Source organism: Gymnogyps californianus, chromosome 7 (genome assembly GCF_018139145.2).
Source record: "Gymnogyps californianus isolate 813 chromosome 7, ASM1813914v2, whole genome shotgun sequence".
Lineage (NCBI taxonomy): Eukaryota > Metazoa > Chordata > Aves > Accipitriformes > Cathartidae > Gymnogyps > Gymnogyps californianus.
Window position 1 is genome coordinate 44503731 of NC_059477.1, and position 23771 is coordinate 44527501.

Below are 23771 nucleotides of genomic sequence, written 5' to 3' on the forward strand. Positions count from 1 at the left end.
GCTACTTAAATTTAAAAGGGATGTAAGGGAATCCATATTTCCAAACAGGAAAATTGAGATACAGAAAAATTACATGATCTGTGAAAGCTTTACCATAAACTCATACATATTTGTTTCAAATGACATAGTTAAATGTATTACGATAAAACTTTATACAGCAGTATTAAGATCAAAATTTGGTTCAACTTCTTAAGTTATACTGTACTCAGCAAACTAACTAGTACAAGCTATTTGAGAAAGCACTGCAAATTTGTCAGTTACAGCTGCATCAGTTCCCTGACGACTTTAAAGCTGCATATTGTTTGAAGCATTCTTGCTGCTGTGTCCAAAGCCTTCCCCCAAAGAGCCAGGTAGGGCAGTCGGCATGGGGTGGGGACAAGAAGGGGGACACACAAAATGTAATCTCCTTAGAAAAGGCTCCACTTGTACACTGATGTTTTGCCGCTGCAGTGATTTCACTTGGCTTGGAATTTTGCCTCCCATGGCTGTTAGCAGCAGAGGCATGCCAGCAACAGACATGCGGAACCAGCCCTTTCCCACCCAAGGGATTGTCTCTGATGAGGTCACGGGATTAAGCCGTGTTTATGCATGAACTTGTGACTAAGGTACACAAGTGGTAAACAGGACCACGTTACATAAAGTCTTCCTGTGTCCTTATTTGTGGTTAAGGAATCATAGACAGTACAGATAAAGCTCATTACAAGGCTGTAAAAAGGAATCATCAGAAATGGCATTGACAATCAGCACCTATAACAACAGTGCTTACTCAGTTCCTTTAAAAAAAGTTCCTTTAAAGAAAATCAGATTATGCTCATCAAGTTGCCTGCAACTGCAGTTGCTTATCTCTGTTTGTGGTGTTTAGTTCTAAATTACTCTAAAGACACCATACCAGACATTGTCAAGCCTCACCAAGCATTTGCAAGTAATATTCTCCCCCTGCCCCAATACTTGGAGAAATATATCACAATGTTTGTATTTGCTAGTTAAGGACAATGGGAGAGGAAAGATAAAGGGTACTGAACCATTACTGTACATGAAACAGAGTTGGTAATAAAACTGGCATGTCAGTTAAAAAAAAAAAACTGCCTAAGGGGGGGAGAACTTCCTGCCAAAAAAAAACCCCGAAAAAAAAAAATAAAGCTGTGCTTTACTAAAAATGCATAAATGGCATATTGGTGTTAAAGTCGGTGCACACCTTTGGTTAATAAAACTATTAGATTTTAATCACAATTTAAACATTTCCATTTACCTGGATCTAAAGTTCCTGAGTAACTTTTTAAAAATAAATTTTCACTTCAGGAACCCTTTATAGTAAAAAAAAAAAAGACAATGAAAGCTGACCGTGAATATAAACACTTCAGGCTAGTTTCATGTTTCTATCTCTGAATACAAAGCACCAAAATATATTACGCACATGTTAAATAAGACTTTCTTTTCAGTTTGAATGATCCATAACGTGAAGTAAAAGCTCATTAACATGTAGTGGCTAACACAACTAAAGGCTGCTACTGTGCAGCGCTCTGCGATGAACACTCAGCTGGCGGACCGAGCCCCGAGTTGGGCACACACTTAGCCCTCGACACCCATCCCGTTCCAGGACTTCAGATCTTCCAGTCAGTACCAACACAAACTTAAAGAACAGAAATAGAGGAATAAACCACGCCACCCCCCTCGCCAAGTATTAGCACAATCACCCAGGAACACCTCTGCCTGATGAAATACAAACCTGTGTCCTCCACCCCTCCTCTAACACAGGGCTATACTCTATTTCCTTCCCCCTTATTGAATATGAGCCTCTTGCTTTTAACATGGAAAAAATCTTCTTTAGGCTGATCACTTGAATAAAAGAAATAGGTAGTTTGGCATTCTACCTTCTTTTTCCTTAAATTCTACATAGCACAGAGGCATAGAAGTTTTACTTAACTCTTACTTAGCTTACTGAACTAAACAAAATGTCCAGCTCACTTCAGTTACTTTCTAATCTCAGAAATATCTAAATTCCTCCAATTTGAATCTGCAAAATTGCCCACATCTTAAAGAAGTCAGCTGTGTTCATACTACAGGAACTTCAGTGCTATAGTGCTGGGCAGTGAACTAGCTAGCTAGTTCTCCCCCCATGTGCACAATTCCATTTTGCACTTACTCAGAAAACTCTGTAATTAGGCTTGTAATTGTATTTGCAAAGGCACATAAAAGAATGAACATTAAAAAAAAAAAAATACAGCCTCATCAGCAGAGCTGACACTAAGTGAATTGCTTAATACAGTATTTTTCTCCATATGAGAGAGGTAATTTGGCAAATTAAACATTTACTACAGTTCTATTTTGTTGCAACAGCTATTTAGAATAGTTTATCTTTCTACAACTGATCAGATGATATGCCCGTTTTTCTGTTCCCACACCTATCTTTACCCTTAAGTAATTCATTTTAGTCAACGTCATTTAAAGACATACCTGCTGCAATGACAGGATCCTTCATAAGCTCCCTTGTTATAGGACATAAGAACTCATCAGGGATAGCAGCAGAAACAGAGACCATTTTCATCCTCAGTTCTTCAATTTTCTGGAGGACTTTACTGCGCAGGCCTAGAGACTCTGAAAAGTTATTCGTACATAAGTGGACAACACAGACATGTAAGGCAAACAGGTTAGGTCTTGCATTAATCAGCAGTTGTGTTACAGGAGACACAGCTCCATCTCGCCACCCCACCTAACACAGAAAAATCTGCAGACACCCCTGGCCACCACTACAAACAGCTCAACTACAGCATGTTGCTCTTGCTGGCTAACAATAACTTTGTGGAGTAATGAAAACAAACAGTAAAACAAGTACAAGTGCAACAGTGCTGCAAAGACATGGCTACCTGGCAGGACAGCGTTTTAGCTGATGAAAACGGAATCACACACATTGCTGCATGTGCAAAGCTAACTGTAGATAAAACAGAGTGGAAGATAGCAGTGTTTCTCCCTTGAAATTGGACTATATAAATAACGGTATGAAGCTATAAGAGTGCACAAGTGCCACCATCACCTCCAAACAGATGACTACCTACCAGCAAAGCACCTGTGTGAGGACTCATCACCCTTGGACCAGGTTTGCCCTGCAGTTTGGCATAGGGTCATATTTATGTCACCATTATGGACGTAAAGTGCTAAATTTGTCACAGATCAGTAAGGAGGCAGTGAGATGTTGCTTAATTTCCCCAAAAGTCTAATTCCAATAAGGCTGAGCATACTTAACACAAGGACTCTGCTGTTGGTGTAGCATTACACAAAACAAGATGCGAAGGCTGTGATATTTACACCACGTCCAACCCTCTGTTAACAGCTTAGTGGTTTAGCACTGCCCCCAGGCATCAGGCAGTCCGGATTCCAGTGTGCCTTAGGCTGTGCAGCATCAAGTCCACCTCTCTCACTTCCCAAGCGTATGCATCAACTGCTCTTCTACTAGAATATTACACCAAGCAGGACAGCAAAATTCCCTGACACTGTAGCAGGATCAGGAGACTCCATTACGAGGTTCTGGCCCCTATTCTTGACACTCTTTGCACTGCATAATTGGAGAAAAAAACACATGAAGTAGAACCATCCACTCAAGTATAAGCTTACTAGCATGTACTTAATCTTCTACCTTTGAGCCATGTCTGCACAACACACATACAATTAAAACTCACACAGAGGTTCTGAGATTTTGCATCCAGGCCTTAAGAGTTCTTCTGACCCTGTTACTGGAGATCCAGAAGCACGTTCCTATTTCTTAAATTCAGGCCACCATTAATTTATGCATTCACCTTGACAACGAGTGCCAACTGACAAAATGGAAGCATGCAGCACGAAGAATAAAACCACATGCCAATTGTAGGGGTTCCATTCCTTAGTATGAGTTACAGTTTGATTGACCCATTTTTTAAAAATGGTAAAAAGGAGGACCCTGGGAACTATTGACCAGTCAGGCTCACCTCTGTGCCTGGTAGAGAACATGGAACAGATCCTCCTGTAAGCCATGTCAAGGCACATGGATGACAGGGAGGTGATTAGAGACAGCCAACATGGCTTCACAAAGGGCAAATCATGCCTGACTAATCTGGTGGCCTTCTATGACTGTGTTGGTGGATAAGGGAAGAACTACTGATGTCACCTGCCTGGGCTTCTGTAAAGCCTTTAACATGGTCCCACACAACATTGTTGTCTCTAAATTAGAGACGGCTTTGATGGATGGACTGTTAGAAGGATAAGGAGTTGGCTGGCTGGCCGTGTCCAAAGAGTTGCAGTCACTGGCTCAATGTCCAAATGCAAACCAGTAACGAGTGGCGTCCCTCAAGGGTCCGTACTTCGACCAATACTATTTAATATCTTCGTCAGTGACATAGGCAGTGGCATTGAGTACATCCTCAGCAAGTTTGCAGATGACAGCAAGTTGAGTGGTGCAGTTGATTCATTCGAGGGAAGGGATGCCATCCAGAGGGACCCTGACAGGCTTGAGGAGTGGGCCAACTCATGAAGTTCAAAAAGGCCAAGTGCAAGGTGCTGCACGTGGGTCAGGGCAACCCCCAGTATCAGTACAGAATGGGGGCTGAATGGATTGAGATCAGCCCTGCAGAGAAGGACTTGGGAATATTGGTAGATGAAAAATTAGGTATGAGCCGACGATGTGTGCTTGCAGCCCAGAAATCCAGTCATATTCTGGGCTGCATCAAAAGAAGCGTGGCCAGCAGGTCGAGGGAGGTGATTCTGCCCCTCTACTCAGCTCTCGTCAGACCCCACGTGGAGTACTGTGTCCAGCTCTGGGGTCCCCAGTACAAGAAAGACATGGACCTGTTAGAGCGGGTCCAGAGGAGGGCTGCAACAGTGATCAGAGGGCTGGAACCCCTCTCCTATGAAGAAAAGTTGAGAGCATTGGGTTTGTTCAGCCTGGAGAAGAGAAGGCTCCAGGGAGACCTGATTGCAGCCTTTCAATATATAAAGGGGGATCGTAAGAAAGATGGAGAGAGACTTTTTACCAGGGCCTGCAGTGCCAGGACAGGGGGCAGTGGTTTTAAGCTGAAAGAGGGCACATTTAGATTGGACATAAGGAAGAATTTTTTTTACTGTAACAGGTTTGCCCAGAGGAGTTGTGGACGCCCCATCCCTGGAAGTGTTCAAGGCCAGGTTGGATGGGGCTTTGAGCAACCTGGTCTAGTGGAAGGCGTCCCTGCCCGTGGCAGGGGGGTTGGAACTAGATGATCTCTAAAGGTCCCTTGAACCCAAGCCATTCTATGATTCTATGGTTCTATGATAGCATGTGGGCAAAATTACCTTCCTGATAGCCTCTTTTTTGCCCAGATAATCTGTCAGTCTCCTGGTAAAGCTAATTTCTGCTGCATGGCAAGTATCACACCCATTCACTTCTTAGCTGTGTCTTTCTCCCACTCTACCACGCCAGAGTGAGTGTTTAACTTCCAACTGTGCCAGATTTCAATAAAATAATAAAAACATTACCCTGTCAGAGGAACCCTGAAAAAGCTCGTCAACAAATCTTAGAATGGCTTTTTAATATTAGTCTTAGAAAAATGCCTTTAAAATATTGACACAACTTTGAAAGCTTAAAACATTTAAATTGATATAAACATTGGTTTAAATTTAATACAAGCCATAAAATGGCAAGATCCAAAATAAAAGGAGCTGGCAGAATGTAAAGAACTAATTTCAAGCCACAAATACAGTCATTTCTCTAAATGCCTGATGTGTTACAAAGCACACTATTGGCACAGTGACTATGTGTTTGCAGGGATTAAAAAAGTAATTACAGAGTAAAAATCTGAATACCACGAACATTACAGGGACTGACTGCTTTTTTACTGACTGCTGTGTCCTTCCAGTCATGCTAAATGTAAGGACATACCATTTCAGTAAAAGTATAATTAACAGGATTTCCATTAACCTTCACATTTAGCTTTTGTCATACAAGGTCATTTACATCTCTCCGTTACAATACACTACACCTGTTGTACAGTATTGCTGTCCTATGGCTTAAAAAGGGATGACTGAAGAACGCCTGAACCTGTGTTTTTTAAAAGATTTAACGTCCACCTAATCTAAAAATAAAACTACAAACATAATTATGGTTATGCCATGCTGCCTTGTTTTCTTTCAGACTGTTTAGTTCAGAGGCACTCAAGCTGATAAAGTGAAGATGCATCAACAGTAACTTTGCTATCTTCAAACAATGCATCAAAACAATAAGGTGTGTTTGCACACTGTGCCTGCAAATTATACTTCATTGTTGTATGCTCCTATTTCATGAGAGATAAGGTATTAGACTTGCAGCACCTCAATGTTCAGGCAATGCTTTTGTAAGCAACCTGTATCAAAATGGAAATAACTTATTTTTACAATTAAATTGTACACTGGCATTACTCTCCCAGAAAAGTGCATCACATTTATAATGAGGTGCGCTCTCATTCACACAATATCAATAAACCCATAAAACTTCATTTACTCCCAACTGTCCATTCTTAAAAAAATTTTAAAAATAACCTCACTGTGGACAATCCTCTTGGCAAGATTATGATAAACCTTAAAAAACCTAGGTAAGACATACTGAAGCCCTCATGATACACACGGAGCTCTACCTTCTGTTCAAGGTCTCAGTAACAGAGCTCCTTTATTGCAATGCATGAGATTGTTCCCACTGGACCTCACCACTGTGCAACACTGCTACTGCTAAACTGATTGCAGAAAATGTTCATTAAGTTCTCTTTTAACAGCTCTAGAGAGCAAAGTAAGAGTATCTTGATGAGTTGCTCAACTCTCTGTATTTTTTTTTTTTTAATGTTTGGCACAGAATTAGATGTTATGAAATAGCACAAATGCTGCTAACTTAAATTTGGATTCATGGTAGGGCTTTACACTTACAAGTTATATTGAGATTAATGTATGGGAACCTAAATATTTTCTAAATTCTCATCAAGTTTGATTATATTTTGTGAGATATATTTTATGAATACCTCTGCCAAAAAGATTGTTCACAATCTAGTTTAATGCTTGATTCCAACCACTAAAGGTGGAGAGGGGGTGGGAACACACAAGTTACGTTTATTCCCACACATTGTGCAGAATCAATTTATACTTCTCATTCACTAGAAACAAAACCAACTACCATAGTGGTATGACTATCTGCAAAGCAGCATAAGACATCAGTGCTTCAATTATGCTATTTAAAGTGCTATATTAAATGACTTACCTTTATAGTTTCACTATCAAACAAGACAGCCCAAGCAGAAAGCAGTGAAAGGACCATGCGCTCACTCCATGTAAACAAAAATAATGCATATTTGATTTATGGGGAAAAAAAACCCAAAACAGCTGTATCCAAGAGGAAACTCATGCTGAAAAAACGCATGCAACTTCTGACCAAAACTGAACACCATCTTATACGTTGGGGGGGAGAATGACATTTCAGAAGAAATTGTTTTCCGAAAATATGATTAAAATGCCCAGTAGCCTAGTCATCATTGCCTTTTATACTGATGTACAGCTCCAGTCTAACATATACTTAGTGTTCCCAATTGGTATTTTTAAATTTGATGGTATATGAATGTATTATTACAAATGTTCTCAATTTAGATATAGTAATGTCCTATTGCAAGTGAAGGTAGTATAGCTGGTTCTTGGCAGAAAACAAAACCCCTTAAAAACAAAATAAAAATCCAATGGTGGGGATGGCTTGGGGAAGAGGGGCCTGTTACTGTGAGCAGTAAGTCTTTGGTTTTAGTAAAGATTCAATTCATTCATTTCAGTTCCATTAAACGTAATCAATCTCTTCTGCATAAAAATGACCTGTGGAGCCTGAGTGCCAGTATTTTGTCTGAGTCTATGAAAATTGCATTAGTTTTGGTTGATGGTTGTTTTTCTTTTTAAAGGAAGAATACTCTGATCTGAGATTTGTGGGACTTGCAAGCTCTTCTCTCTACAGTGTACATATTGCGGTATAAACTCTTTTTCATGATCATGTAAGGCATCATAAATACTGATTAACACACATTCCCCCACGAAGGACTACAAGTTTATTTAAGTATCCCGAAACTGATTTGAGTACTTATTATTACCTATTTACTGAGAATATACAATAGCTGTGAATCTGAAAAAAGAGCCGTTATCTGTGTTTGAGACAGCAGCCATTCTTTCCAACTTAATTGTGAGCAGAAGAGGAAAAAAGAAATCTGACAATGAGAAAAGTAATTCTGTAGTTCTAGAAACTGTCACACTACAATTTTAACCTGTCAAGATTGGAAATGCATCCCAGATATCAGTAATCTTCATCTTGCAGCAGCATAAAACATTCCTCCTTTTAAAAATTGTTTTATGTCAAAAACCTGCAGGTGTAATGTGTCACAATTTTTTCTTCCCATCTAGTAGTGGTAAATACTAGTTTCTACTCTGGTTAATTTTCCATCTTCAGTACTAAAATAAAGAGTTGATACAACAGTCTTCCAACCAACTGCTCTACTCCATCTGCAGACTGTCAAGCAGACTGGCCTTAACACACCAGTGCTTCCAGATTTACTGTACTTTTAATCAGCAAAGACAAAAGATGTCACAGAGTAAGGAAAATATATGCAAAAGAAAAAAATTAACCTACATTTCCTTAATAAGGATTATGTAATGACATATGTAAAGACAAAGACAGTGTAAGAATTGAAATGCAGTATTGAAATACAATAAAAGTTCATGCTTGTTCTTAGGAACAGTTTGCGTGGCAATTTTGTAAAAATCTACAAGATCAGCCTGGGATCAAGAAAAATTAAAAATATAACCAAAGGAAAGAAAGGTAAAAAAAGAACCAAATAATTCTGTAGTTATAACTGGATTTTGAGGGCATCTTCTACAATCTTGATCACATGGGCTATTTTTCCTGAATTCCTCTCATGCAAACAGATTAAAGATTATTGCATCCAGTTTGCACCTCAGTTAACTACCTCCTGATTAAAGAGATTAAAGAATTATCCATGACACATCATCTTTTGAAAACTAGTTATAAAAGAACACTTAAAATAAGATTTTTTTGATACAGGCAAAGCACGTGCCATTTTCTGTTTGATCTATACTGAGCAATTTCCCCAAAGTTTACTCCTACTTCAGTATATATGTAAGCCATGGTGAATCACAAGTGATTCAAATTCTGCTCCAAAACGTTGTTTTCAAGCTCATTTTCAGACCCACAGTTTCTTGATAAAGATGTGAAACAGGGAAGAATTTACTCATACTTTTTGTATGTACCTAGAGTGAAACCTTAAAACCAAAAGAGGAAGACAAAAAAACCCACATCTTTGATAGCACATTGCTGATGAAGAGAAGACAAAGTTAGCCTGATCAGAGATTTCAAAATTCAATGTATGCATATTCATCCTTGTTTTATGTTCCAACGACACCCTGCAGTGAGGAAAGGGCTGAACTGTCTTTAAGACTATCTGTTCTCTTTACGTACCTAACCTAGATCAGGATAGAGTCACATGAAAAGAAGCCTTCTCAATGTGCTGCAGAAGAAGGGAAAGTATTTGGAATGCCTCCAACTTCTTTACAATTTGTGATATTACAGTACAAAATACTTTGTATGGCACTAACCCCTAAACTGAAGGGGTGGTTTTCCAAAAATTAGACCTAGTCTCATCTCCTGCCCACCCTCTGCAAGCAAACTGAAGTCAAGATTCACCTTACATTAACAAATTCAGTTAGCCTGATAGGAAAAAGAGTATGCAGGCATGGAACAATGTACTCCTGCCTTCTATTCTGAATTGGAAGAGGATGCGTATTCCTTTTTTTCTGACTCAGCATCACAAAATTGCAATGAATGTGTCATTGTGTCTGTTAAGAATGAGAAATCCTGAACTTTGTTGAATGTACACAAGCTTTTCAGCCAGAATGTATATAATGGTCACTTTACTTTTGCTCAACATCTTACAGAGTTTAATACAGTGTTACTTATATTATAAGGCAATTAGGTTGGAAAGAGGCTAGTTCCATTTGCATGGTAATGAAGCATTCTTTCAAAAAGCTGTCAAAAACAATCAAAGAAGCTAATGAAATGTTACGTGAACCACTTGCTGATCACTTTCTCTTAGATCAAACACCTTCAAAGGCGTGAGGATACCCTTTTTATTAAATGCAAATCAGAGGTGAAGCAAAGACTAACAGGACAAGAAACAATCAGCTAATTAAAAAAAATAGAAGAAAAAGCTCCTATCCTATCAATCATCAAGTAAAATGGTCTAAAAAAACCTCCCTTTGCAAAGACTGTGAAAAACCTCAAGAGTTCTTTGGCAAGATCTTATGGAACTGGTAAATGTTGCATTTTTAGAGCAAAGAAAACAGGTTATCAAGGAGAGAAAGGACGTGCTCATTCAAGTATTTGTATAGTGATAGACTCCTAAAATTTAGTTAAATTGGAATTTGCATAACACTGAAAAGCATGTAAGTTTTAGGCAGATAGTATTTTCCTATTTTGTAATTGCTTGAGCCACAGCAGATAGACAGCAATTCTTCAAGTCAAATATATCAGGCCATAATTTCTATTCTGTGCTTATTATAGTTGTAGAATGATATGTAGAAGCAGAATCACAAGCATTTACCCCTTCAGAACTGATTGATCTGAATGATTTTATTTGGCGACTTTGAGCAGTGTATTTCATTATTTTGTTTTAAAAAAGTCTTTCATATAACCATTAAAGTGGAACTCATTGCTTCACATTGCATGTATGCTGGTTCATATTTGTGGAGTAACTTATGCCTATTAAGACAGTAAGTGATTTCAGTTAGAGCTTTTTTAAAAATTTATTATAGTTGCCCGATACCTGTGAAAATCTGACTCCTCATCCTATAATCTTATGATGGGTGTTAAAGTACCTACTGAAGAAAAAGCATGGCAACAGACCAAAGTCTTGAGAACAGAGACTGAGCAATGAGCATTTTACCTGATAATGGGAAAGAACATACTGAAGCTACTTCAGCTTATATGTACGTACAATCAGTCCTCACTGCATCCTTTTATAGCAAATGAAAGAGCCAGAAAGCAACAGCTTCCCATAATCAGCCTGTATTCTACATGTGCTCTGTCTAAAGCCACATCCATCCTTTATATCTTATAGCCTGCCTTACAATGGGCTCTTACAACTCAGATTTTATTTTCTTATTTGAGTATGAAATTGTTCTTGATAGCGTCATTACAAATCTATCAGGCAACACATGCTTTTGTTGATTTTTTTCCCCATAGAGAATGCTACATTCAGCAGGTCAGTTCTCATCGTTGGTCACACTGCATTCAATTCTCACACAACTTTCTAGTCAGCATTATTTGATTAGCCTCAGCTGGTGATTGCTGCAACAGAGTTTTAGGCTACTCCAATGTTAAAGAAAATGTGTGCAGAAACTGATGAAGCCAAGTGTCTTTCATGGATCACAATTCCTGACAGATTCCCAGCATCTCTGTTGATTTCTAGAATTCAACAGAGTTAGTTGATACACAGAGATACTATGATCTGATACAGACCAATACCACACACACACAACAAAAAAGGAAAGGAGCAGTCTTCCTACAATGAAGAATACTAACTTCTAAAAATAAAACTGTACTTTTTAAAAGGTTTCTTAACTCATTCAGCCTTTTGCTATACTTGATCTCACTTTGCCAAACATACCAGCACCTAATTTACACCTAAATCTAGCCATCAAAATGAATAGAGAACTTATATCCAGAAAGTTCCAGTGTAGTTCACCATCCTTAAATTTCTTATTTCAGAATTACCGCTGTGGAATCATTACTAATATGGCACTTCCTTGTGATTCCTTCTAAAATGTAATCACAGTTTTGCAATAAAGTGACAGGACAATGTATTAACTAGGATACCGGATGAATTATAAAGTGTCTGAGCCAGGCAAGCTTTGCTTGATCCTTACTAAATGTCAACATCAAATACTGCATCTCCAAAATAAGTAAAAACTAAAACATACCTTGCGTTTTTCTATTATGGTAACAGTATACTGAAGAATTTCACTGCTAAATTCAAGGTAGTTGACCACATAGTATTATAAACATGGCACTTTTGCAGACTGACAGGAAAAACTACAGAGTACCCTATTTATCAAAGTCAGAATCATTAAGTATACACAAAAGCTGAAATTCCTTTTCCACAGCTTAATGATACAAGATCTAAAAAGGGAAACAGAAACAAAAGCAGGTAAGACCACTTAATATGGCACTGTTGGTGGAAGTGCATTTTATGTCTCTAGGTATAGGCAAACACACACGCACACAAAAGAGTATTGTGGATGTGACATTAGGGGGTTTTATCAGCCCTGTTAATGAAATAAAAAAGCATTTCAGGCAAAAAAAAAAAATCCATGTATGGAACTCCTAACTCGCTTTCATTCCAACATTTCACACGTACTCTAAAGATTAAAAACTTTAGATTTCTGTACTCTTACCAATTTTTAATTCATTAGTCAGACTTTCTTTAGTAAGATTCAGTAGTTCCTTGCCATCAATGTTATTCATTTTGAAAAGCCCAACAAAGTCTGCTAAGTCTTGTGCACAAAGCCAGGCTGAAACATCATCCTCTGACCAGTCCTCAACAGCCACCTTAGAGTCATTTTCTACAGTATTTCCTTTGGAAAGGAAAGATAAAAGACAGTTAAAAACAGAATAAACAACACCCTCCCCCCTTCCAAAAAAAAAAAACCAATGAAAAAAACCCCAGTTCTAAGAACAACGGCAGTAATGAATGCTGTTTTTCAAGTGTTCTCAGTACTATACATTCCCCAACATCTAACAAAAGAAATGCTTATTACATGTTACTTCAGTGGGGGGCAATAATTTGGGTTTGTCTTTTACCTATCAATTTTCAAAGTTTAGAGGAATTTAATCTCACAGATGCCTACACTTCTGTCAAATTTGAGTTGAACTGAAAGACAGGAAAGCATCAGCAGACACTGAAACCAAGTCTCACACCTCCTTAGAAAAGCAGACCGAAGTCCAGACTTACTCTTGTGCTTTGAACAAAGATCTATGTACCTTTGTTCCACATACTTCAGGTGCTGATATATTTTGTAACATTAATTATCCTGGGTTTTTCACCTATAACAACTGGTAAGCTGTATTTCTTGTTGACAATTATGCTTGCAATTAGCATATTTTTGGTTTAACTCATCGCCAATGATACTTGTCCAAAAAGTCTTTCAGCACTCTGGGAATAATACTCATCTCTTAAATGCTGTCCAGAGAGTAAGAAATAGCGAATATCAGAAAAGAAGATATAGCAGATTAAGAAAATTAAAATACTTCTCATATATCTTTTCTTTAAAAAAAAAAAAAAAAAAAGAGAATACCTCTGTAGGACATTAATAAGATCAATTCAGACAAAAGATAAATAACGTGCACATAATCCTGAGGTTACAAACTAACTGCATGTAAGAAAAAGTGGGCTTTTTGCATCTTCAGAAGGTGTTCAACAATATTGTGCTTTAAATTTCAAGAACAGATTACAAATACTTCACACACTAACCTGCACAGGGTTGCTTAAAGTCAAACTGCCATATGTTTACAGTTTTATCCATTGAACCTGTGGCAAGTAAGGGACTATATGGTGCAAAAGCACAAGTTGTAACATATCTACAAATAAAAATAAATGTGTGAAAATTCACAAGAAAAGAATTTAATTTCTTTTATTTGTTAACAGTAAAACGGAATAATCATACTGAATTCTTACCTGGTATGCTGAGACAAAGTATGAAGGGTATTGCCAGTACTCTGTAAAAGAATATTTGTGATATTGAACATTCCCAATTTTATGTCAAAAGCTACAGTCCTTCTTGCTTTGGAAGCTAAGATAAATTTAGGATAACAAAAAATCCTTCTACTTCAATATGAAGATAACATGTAAGTATGGAATTCATTGAATAATACTCTACTGTAGAGAAATCAAATAAAAAATGCCTCAAAGAACGCAAATAAAAAGTGAGAAAGACTGATCAATTCTCGAGACATTTTTCCTCAAACTCCACCCCCCCCAATGCACAGTAAATATTTTGGGTTTATATAGTTTTTATTCAATATTTCTTTATGTTGATAAGACACTGCAGAAGCAGCGCTGATATTTAAAGACAACAATCCAATGAATGATCTTGCACCATGCTGTACTTACAGTTTCATATATTATGACACACTTGTCCACAGACCTTTTAAAAAAATCACATCAACATTAAAATGATGCAGAGAGGAAAAAGGAAACTATTTTTAATTAAGAAGATGAAGAAAAAAACCTTTTCCACAAACAAAATAAGAGCTAACAGATTTCTTAACACCACTTTATGAAAAGCTTAGATATCTAAATCCCCTCCACCCATGCCCACCTTAAAACAACACCACTGATTAGATATACCTCCAGCATGACGTAAAAAACAGTAGTTAAATACGAAAACTCTGCACTGCCATGGGAATTTCTGATGTAGAGGATTTGCACAGTGCTTATGCAAACTGGCCACCACTCCCACTGCCTGTACCATATCTACTTTATGTCTTTGCAAGCAGTATCTGTAAAGTAGATGCACAGAGTCTGGCTATCCATGATCTACTCTCAGCACTTCTATTTATTTTTGAAACCTTTTCATTTGCAAAGCAAGCTAGAGGAAGTAGTGCAATGCAATACATTGCAAAAATATAGTGGTGCAATGCAATCCATAAAATATAGTGGTGCAATGCAATCAATACATAAAATATTTCATGAAATACAAATTGCGTAGTTATTTACCATGACAGCAGTGTTTCCTGAAAGACTTTATGGGATAGACATTTCTCTTATGACAATATAAGCGAAAACAATAATCTGTATGTCTAATGGAAAATAAAATAACTCCAGATCACAAACATTCATAATGATCTTCAAATACTGAAAAAGACTCCCTTAAAAAGAATACAAAGCAAAATGTCAAAGCAAGCTATTGTCTCCTGGGGTTTGTATAATTCTAAGTTTATTTGCTGGCTATTATAATCTTCTTTTTCCTTTGCAAGACATCAGTTTTTTCTGTTTCAGTTTAGAAAGTCTTCGTAAAAAAGAAAATTAAAATTTAGAGTTGAATCATTTTGTTATTTCAAGTTGCCACTCAGTTTAGAAGTGATTAAGCACTTTTCATGAGAATTGCAGAATAAAAGCATACAGTCATTAATATTCTTAAAAAAATAAATTATTACATCTACCTTATTTATAATTTCCTCTTTCGATAGCTTGATCCCTGAGGAAAGCCACTAGGAAAGCTGCCAGTTTATCTTCGTGCTGCTGATGACCAACAACCGTTTGAGCCTGACAGTCCCATCATTTTTCCATGCAACTTACCGTCCACTTTTCCGATCTTTATCTCCCCAATTTGGCTATAGGACTACATTGGGAGACCATGTCAAAAGCCTTGCTAAAGTTGAGCTGTAAAACACACACTGCTGTCCCCTTGTTCACACAGCCAGCCTTCTCATCACAGAAGGCAGTCAGGCTGGTCAGGCCCAGTTTGCCCTTGTTCAGTTAGTTCCTGCTGCTTTCCCCAAACACGCTGCGCTTGGAAATGGCTTCCAAGCCCACTGGAAGGATTTGCTCCATAACCTTCCCAGAGACTGGCGTTAGGCTGACTGGCGTGTAGTTCCCTGGATCCTCTACCTTGCCCTTCTTGGAGGTAAGCGTGACATCTGCATCTTTCCAGGCATTAGGAATCTTCCCATCACCTCCACCCTTCCCATCACACTCCACCCTAGAGTGACCCTGCAATGACACTGGCAACTCTCTTACCACCCTCTAAAAAAGACTAATAATAATATTAGTCTCTAACTGATGGTACCTGATTAATTTGGGTCTTAACCATTATTCTGTACAGGGCTGACATCAAAAACACAGGTCTACAGTTATCTCAATCACGCACTTTTTATGGAAAAAAGGCTTGTGTTGCCATACTCTGGGTGTGGATCAGTGAAGAAATTTTTAATTTCAACCAAATCTATCAAAGACAAAAATCTCCAGATATTTAACTTTATAAAAAGTTCCTGAAAGTGTGTGAGAAGGAAATCCTAAATGGTGTCCCAAAGAGACAGCAAGACTGCAATGTATCTTTGTATTTTTAACAGATGCTAGAGTATCCACATGAAAGGCCACATAAATGCTCCAAAACCAGGAAATCATGAATCTCATTACAATACTCAAGAGAACAGAGCTTGCAACATCCTAGATTTCAAACTCAATCACCCACAAGACACAGACTAATTGGAAAGACACTTCAATAGTCCTGGAAGTCACAGAACTATTCCTTAATTATTAGAAATATATTTTAAAATCTCCAACTCTTTTGAACTTTCTGTTTTACAATACTGAAGCATGAACCTGGACAGCCATCTGCATGAAATTTAAACAAGTAAAAGACACTGCTTACCCTGAAACTAACATCTGCCCATCATAAGAAAACGCACAAGCCAGAACTGGGGCAGAATGTCCGTTCAATGTACATTTATATTTTAATTCAACACCTAAAAATACAAAAAGTAAATTATTACATATGGACATATTTGACAAGGTATAAGACAAGCTGCTTTTAGAAGCGTAAAGCTGCACCAAAGATCTCTGTGACATACTGTCTAGAAAAAAGGGGATAAAAGATCACAGAGACAACATCTCTGACTTCCTCACTTTGTAGTCTTAGCATGTCTAGCGGTGTTTTAGATAATTAAATGTGCATCTGTACACAAAATATTCATCCTTACAGACTTCTATATAAAATAGATTACAAAAAAATACCCACTGAAGATGTTTTTGGCCATCTGCCTAGTCTCTACATAGCAGTCACACATCTACATTGCAGTTTTAGCAGGAGCCAACACTGTTTTAATTTCTCCAGCTCTTGCTCGAGGGCCAAGATGTACTGAAAGATGAAAGGAAACCTCTCCCTGGCCTGGTAGATTAAGAGGTTTCAACCTATCAACCTGCTCAAAGACCACAGCAGAAATGTTACTGGTTACCAAAAGATAAAAATACTAATTAAAACCAAATGTTTATCATAACATTAAGTTTGAGGGAATTGAGGATTTTTTTTTTTTTTAATCTTTACTTTACAATTATTGATAAATAGATCACTAAATAAAATCTGCAGGGCCCAATGTCACAAAGTGCTGCATGCCTTAGCTGCCCTCCTGCTAAACAATTAAAAGAAAACTTTCAACTTGTGGTTACTTTGGCTGTGAATCCATGACAGCAGTATAAATTTGATCTTATATGTAAATTGTCATTAAAGACTTAAGACATTGGAATATTAAAAAACCACCACTATACACACCTAAGAAATCTGCAAACAAAATAAGCCAGAGTTTGATCTGATTATCTTGACCACAAGAAGCCATCTGGAAGTATCTGAATCCATGTTCACCATCTGATAAAATTCAAATATATTAATGGGAATAAGAAGCACTGAAAATAACAGCGTATCAGTAAACTACATCACCATTCTTACACTAGAACTTGGTAAATTTCCTTATCTCAGTACTACTTTTAAAAAGTATTAATAAAAATAATTGCAGAAGTTCTAAAACCATTTAGAAGTAAGAAATAGGTATCACTATTATACCATTTCCTGAACAAGCAGATAAAGACCAGAACTGGGCTCATATTTTAAGTTTTCTTGATGGTAAATGTTTGATTCCTCTATCTACTGAGTGCAACAACATGGTCTTTTAACCTAAATTATATAGTTATATCCATTTCTTCTACGGTTCAGTAGTTCCCAAACTTAACCACATACGCATGTACAAAATTTGAGAGTATCTGACAGGCTCTTTTCATAATTTTAAATGTTCAGCTTTTCATTTTTATAAACTAAGTGATGTTTCATGACTGCAGTCCAGCCAACCACTTGAGAAATACTGCATTAAAGATGAAATACAACAGTAATAGTTTTATAGCTTTCCCCTCTCTATTCAGTGGATTTGAATATTTCTGAATTACCATGTTCCATTCTAAATGTGTTGTTTCAGCCCATTTTCAATTTTTTTTAATTATTCTTAAGTCCTGTGCCAAATTATTTCTGCTCTTCTACTCCACTGAGCTGGCATACGACCCTGACACAAGTCACCATAACAATCCTTCAGTGGCATTACCTCTGTGTCCTGGTTTCGGCTGGGACAGAGTTAACTTTCTTTTTAGTAGCTGGTACAGTGCTGTGTTTTGGATTTAGTGTGAGAATGATGTTGATAACACTCTGATGTTTTAGCTGTTGCTAAGTAGCGCTTATCTTAAGCCAAGGACTTTTCAGTTTCCCATGCTCTGCCAGCAAGCAGGTGGGCAAGGAGCTGGGAGGGAGCAGAGCCGGGGCAGCTGACCCCAACTAGCCAAAGGGGTATTCCATACCATGGAACGTCATGCCCAGTATATAAACAGGGGGGAGCTGGCCGGGAGGGGCGGATCGCGGTTCGGGAACTAACTGAGCATCGGTCAGCGGGTGGTGAGCAATTGCATTGTGCATCACTGGGGTTTTTTTTTCCTTCCCCCCCCCCCCCCCTTCTTTTGTTGCATTCCTTTTCATTACTATTATTATTATTTTTCATTATTACTATTGTTAGTATTATATTTTACTTTAGCTATTAAACTGTTCTTATCTCAACCCACGAGTTTTACTTTTTTTTCCTTTGCTTTCCTCCTCCTCACCCCACTGGGAGGGGGAGGGGGAAGCGGCTGCGTGGTGCTTAGTTGCTGGCTGGGGTTAAACCACGACACTCTGCCAGTACCAAGTCTTAGAATTCCTACAAGAATCACCAGGATTAAGGCTGGAAATCAGAAAATCAGACATCTTAAGGGCTCATCTTTCCAGCTCTGTAGGTACCAGAAATGTCAAAATATTTACTGTCAAGTGTCTTAAAAAATAACCCCAGAGATTTTATCTCCACTTTTCCTCCACATAAAGTATATTTTAATTTCATATGGTTATCACAATAAAATCCCAGTATACATAGACCTGTTTGTTCACAGGAACAATGAGAGCTACTATGACTGTAGCAGATCTTAGGACTTACATCAAATTTCTTAACCATTAAAGCAAAGTGCATCATTTTTGCTAGGATTTTACAGTGTAAGATTTGGGTCTTACAGAGAGATGAGTAGCACGCATTAGCTATCATGCTGTAAAAACACATTTCTTGGTAACTAAGAACTTGTTACTTGGAAACTTGGTCTGGATGAGAATTCTGTCATGATGCACAGACTTTGACACTATTGTACCAGTTACCAACTTGTTAATGGGGTATTACAGTGTGGTACACGCAGAGCTCTTTGGGACAACTTGGAGGGGACTACACTGTCTTCCACTGAGGTTCACTAGAAAATTTTAGCAAGATCAGCCAATTTTTTACCAGTATCGCTAGGTAATTTCACTGAAGTTTACTTATTCAGGAGGAGGGCAGCACTGAAACTTTGCAGTCAGATGGGAAAGCCCGCACAGCATTACAACTGCTCTAGATCTGACGAGCTTCTATGCACTGTGACTGAATCCACTTTAAAAGTAGGGGAATCATCTGTTACAAATAGTCTAAAGCACAAAGAACCAATCAGAAACTCTGGTTCTAATTTTGCTCTCAATTAAGCAGGTAAAGGGAGTCTCAATCTAAAACCATCTTTAATTGTACTGGATAAGCACTACTTGTGTGGATTTTGTAATGTGTTAAATCTGCCAATAATCCCAGAAGTTTCAATCCTCAGTGGTTAAAAAGCAACACACAAAAAGGAAAAATGTTGACTTTCAATAACATATGGCTTAAATAAAATTAAGAATGATCATAAATCAGCTAAAAAAAATCCACAGTGTAGGAAATACTTGCTTTCTTGCCTATTTCTCTCTATCTTGGCAGAAGGCTGAAGGGTTGGTAACATACTTTTTTTAACCAAGAGAATAATCTCAAGAGGAAATGGAGCGGTGGAAATTCCACTCTGATCTGTTTCAGCTTCAACGTGTTCCTTTGCCCTCAGATGCAACTCTTAGTTGACAATGGAGTTTTTTGGGTAGTATTTTCACCAAGAAAGATCTAGAGGTGTTATTTAAAGATTAATCCCCTTTCTATTGTGACAGATTAATTCAGTGCTGTCCCTACACCTTTCAGTGGACACACATTTGATTGATTTGGTATTGTCAGTCACTAATTCTCTGTACTGAAGTATATGCTCACATTCTATTTTCTCAGCTTTCTCCTGCTTCTGTCCTGCCTTTTTCCCTGCTTCTTCTCCTGCTCTGTACCACCTTCTTAGACAAGGTGGTACACAGACAGCAGTACTTATTGCTGTGTTCAGCACTGAAAGATGCAAGTGGCTGCTAAGTTATAATTTTTGGTACCTTTGAAAGAGCAGCTCATGCGTACTCTGAAAACAGAAGACTACATTCTTTACGGAGACCATTTTGTCTCCATAGTACATCTGGAAAGCACAAAAGTATACCTACAAGGTTGTTAAGACAACTTACAACATTACTTCCGAAATCTGACAATGAGGCTTCTGCCCAATTTCCCAACCTCCATCAAAAGCAGATGACTACGTGATTTTCTAACTCTTTATTAAACACTTTCACCTGACAAAAATTTATACAAATTAACCTTCCAGCTTTTCAGACTCTTATAAATATTTCAGAATTTCCAATATTTGGTTGTTTGGCTATGATACTTTCCTGTACTGCGATGAACTTCTACCTGGATATTTCAAATAGAAGTTCTCCTTGTTTGTGCAAATGTTTCTTCCCACTATAGAACCTATGTAAGCTTAGATATGCAACTCTTCAGTATTCCCGCACAATTATACAAAAAGTCTGTGTTGTGACATAATTGTACTGGTTTTGGCTGGAATAGTAGCTCCTATGGTGCTATGCTTTGGATAGTGACCAAAAGAGTGCTGATAACACAGGGATGTGTTAGTTACTGCTGAGCAGTGCTTGCACAGCCTCGAGGCCTTTTCTGCTCCTCACCCTGTCCCGCCAGCAAGCAGGCTGGGGGTGCACAAGGAGCTGGGAGGGGACACAGCCGGGACAGCTGACCCCAGCTGACCACAGGGTTATCCCATACCTGTCATGGTTTAACCCCAGCCAGCAACTCAGCACCACGCAGCCGCTTCCCCCTTCCCCCTCCCAGTGGGGTGAGGAGGAGGAAAGAGGGGGGAAAAAAAAAAAAAGTAAAACTCGTGGGTTGAGATAAGAACAGTTTAATAACTGAAGTAAAATATAATACTAACAATAGTAATAATGAAATATAATAATAATAATAGTAATGAAAAGGAATATAACAAAAAAGGAGGGGGAGGAAGGGAAAAAACCAACCAACCAAACAAACAAAACCACCAGTGATGCACAATGCAATTGCTCACCACCCGCTGACCGATGCCAGAGCCGCGATCCACCCCTCCCAGCCAACTCCCCCAGTTTATATACTGGGCATGACGTTCCATGGTATGGAATACCCCTTTGGCTAGTTGGGGTCAGCTGCCCCGGCCGTGCTCCCTCCCAGCTTCTTGCACACCTGCTTGCTGGCAGAGCATGGGAAACTGAAAACTCCTTGGCTGAAGATAAGCGCTACTTAGCAACAACTAAAACATCAGAGTGTTATCAACATCATTCTCACACTAAATCCAAAACACAGCACTGTACCAGCTACTAAGAAGAAAATTAACTCTGTCCCAGCCGAAACCAGGACAATACCGTATGGCATTGTGCTCAGCATAGAAAGCTGGTCGAAAGAAGGAGGAAGGGGGGGATGTTCAGAGTTAAGGCATTTGTCTTCTCAAGCCACCGTTATGTGTGATGAATCCCTGCTTTCCTGGAAGAGGCTGAACACCTGCCTGCTGATGGGAAGCAGTGAATGAATTCCTTGGTTTGCCTTGCTTGCACTTGCAGCATTTGCTTTCTCTATTAAACTGCCTTTATGGCAAGCCAGGAGTTTTCGCACTTTTGCCTTTCGATTCTGTCCCCATCCCATTGGGAGAGAGTGAGCAAGCAGCTGCGTAGGGCTGAGCTGCCCACTGGGGTTAAACCACAACAATAATTTTAAAAGCCTGTACACACAAATGCAAAGCTTTCCCTGAGATAGCTGGAAGTTTAAATATGCAATTTTCAGTATACATGTTTTTGCCTATAGAAAAATCTAGGTTCTAATTATTTTAGTTCCACAGAAAGCCTTACAAATGTGAAATGAATGAAAACTGAACATAATATGCAATGCAGCCCTGAGAAAGCCATACACTATGCATGCCTTATGTTTTTGATCTCAATATCCAAATATATACAAGAATAGCAGATTTGATTCTCAAAAGAAAAAAAACTAAGTTCTTGCCCATCACAGCTGTAAAGAAGCACATAATAACAAAACTGAAATGCAACTTACAGTGAGGTCAGCTAAAACAGCTGTAAGACGTTTGAACAGTACCACATCTTAGTAGGACACATGAGATTCTGGGCTCATTGCTCCCCCAAATTCCTCTGAGAAAGTCAGGTGCAGGAAAACAGTCTATCTATTCACATCCCACAGCTCAAGCATTCAGCTTATTAGGTTTACAGTTCTCTGCACTGCTTTAATCCAGTCCTGCTCCTTGGGGAACCCAAGTATGAAAGAGTAGAGTGGGAATGGTAATCAAGCACTGCATCTTCTAACACCCTTGTTAGCCCCGGGAGATAGGCTTCACTTACAGACACTGCCCAAACATTTTCCAAAACGCTGACAGGATAATTAGCTACTGAAAGCTATCTAAGCATGCTAATCACCTTGTTTGTTGACCTAGTACATTTCTTGTCATCAACCTGACCACAACTTTTACTTAAGAATATTCAGAATATTCTAAAACATCAGCTCTTCCCAATGTCATTTGTATGTTGAGCACTGATAACAAAAAGAATATGAAAACAAGAGCTAGAGAGAAATAATTCTTTTTTCCATGTTCCTCCCCTGACGAGTCAAGTAACTAACCAGAAATTGGCTGTGAAGAAATATCACAGCAGGTAACGCCAAGATCATGTGCTTTTTCATTATACAGGCATCTCATTTTATCATCCCAAATGGTTAAATCACCACACGAAGATCCAGTGACAAAGAAATTTCCATTAGGAGAAAATGCACAGGCCACCAAAGAACCATCTTTAACGTTCCCAGATCTGAAAAGCAAGAGTACACAGGATTTGAATTTAGAGTAAGTAACGTTCTGAAGAAGTGATCTCTAAAATGCAATCTGATACAATAAGCCAAACTGTTCTAAGTTTTGCATGTTGAAACTTGGCAACAGAAGGGAGAGACCCTCACACCAACTGTGGAAAGAGATGCAAAATAAGCACAGCTGCAGGAACCAGGACCTGCTCTTTGACTGCAGGAGGAAAAATGTGAGATGGCACCCCAAGGAAATAATTTTAACTGAGTGATAAAATAATTTTTAAACTAAAGACAATCTGCATGGACGTACCATATGAAAGGCACAATGCACTGTTAAAATTCTATGGCAGGATAAATTTTAGAAGTCAAAGATAAATACAAAACTATCATTACACAGATTTACATGTACGCAAACAGGGGAAAAAAAAGGCTCCCACAATCTCTCTGTTCTGTTTTTAAAGACAAAACAGAACACCTACTAACCCATATGATAAGCTGTAGCTGAGTAGAATACTTTGTGATTTATGATATAGGGTTAATTTGGGACTTCTTGTACACAAGAGAAAGCAATGTGAAAAAAACAGTTTCTACATTTTAACTAAGTTGGCCAAAG

General features: G+C 38.3%; 1 protein-coding gene across 3 annotated transcripts in view; it reads right to left on the reverse strand.

Moving 5' to 3' along the window:
* Window positions 1-23771, reverse strand: part of WDSUB1 (WD repeat, sterile alpha motif and U-box domain containing 1) — a 32326-nt gene that overhangs the window by 518 nt on the left and 8037 nt on the right. For 2 of the 3 annotated variants that reach the window (XM_050899495.1, XM_050899496.1), the window contains 8 exons: window positions 22982-23166; window positions 17335-17427; window positions 16438-16531; window positions 14175-14208; window positions 13740-13780; window positions 13536-13642; window positions 12460-12639; window positions 2455-2595 (listed from right to left, as the gene is read on the reverse strand). In XM_050899495.1, the coding sequence (XP_050755452.1) occupies window positions 2455-2595; window positions 12460-12639; window positions 13536-13642; window positions 13740-13780; window positions 14175-14208; window positions 16438-16531; window positions 17335-17427; window positions 22982-23166 (875 nt within the window). Of the gene's footprint in view, window positions 1-2454; window positions 3551-12459; window positions 12640-13535; window positions 13643-13739; window positions 13781-14174; window positions 14209-16437; window positions 16532-17334; window positions 17428-22981; window positions 23167-23771 lie in introns of those variants that run through there. The other variant, XM_050899498.1, reaches the window with a different exon arrangement.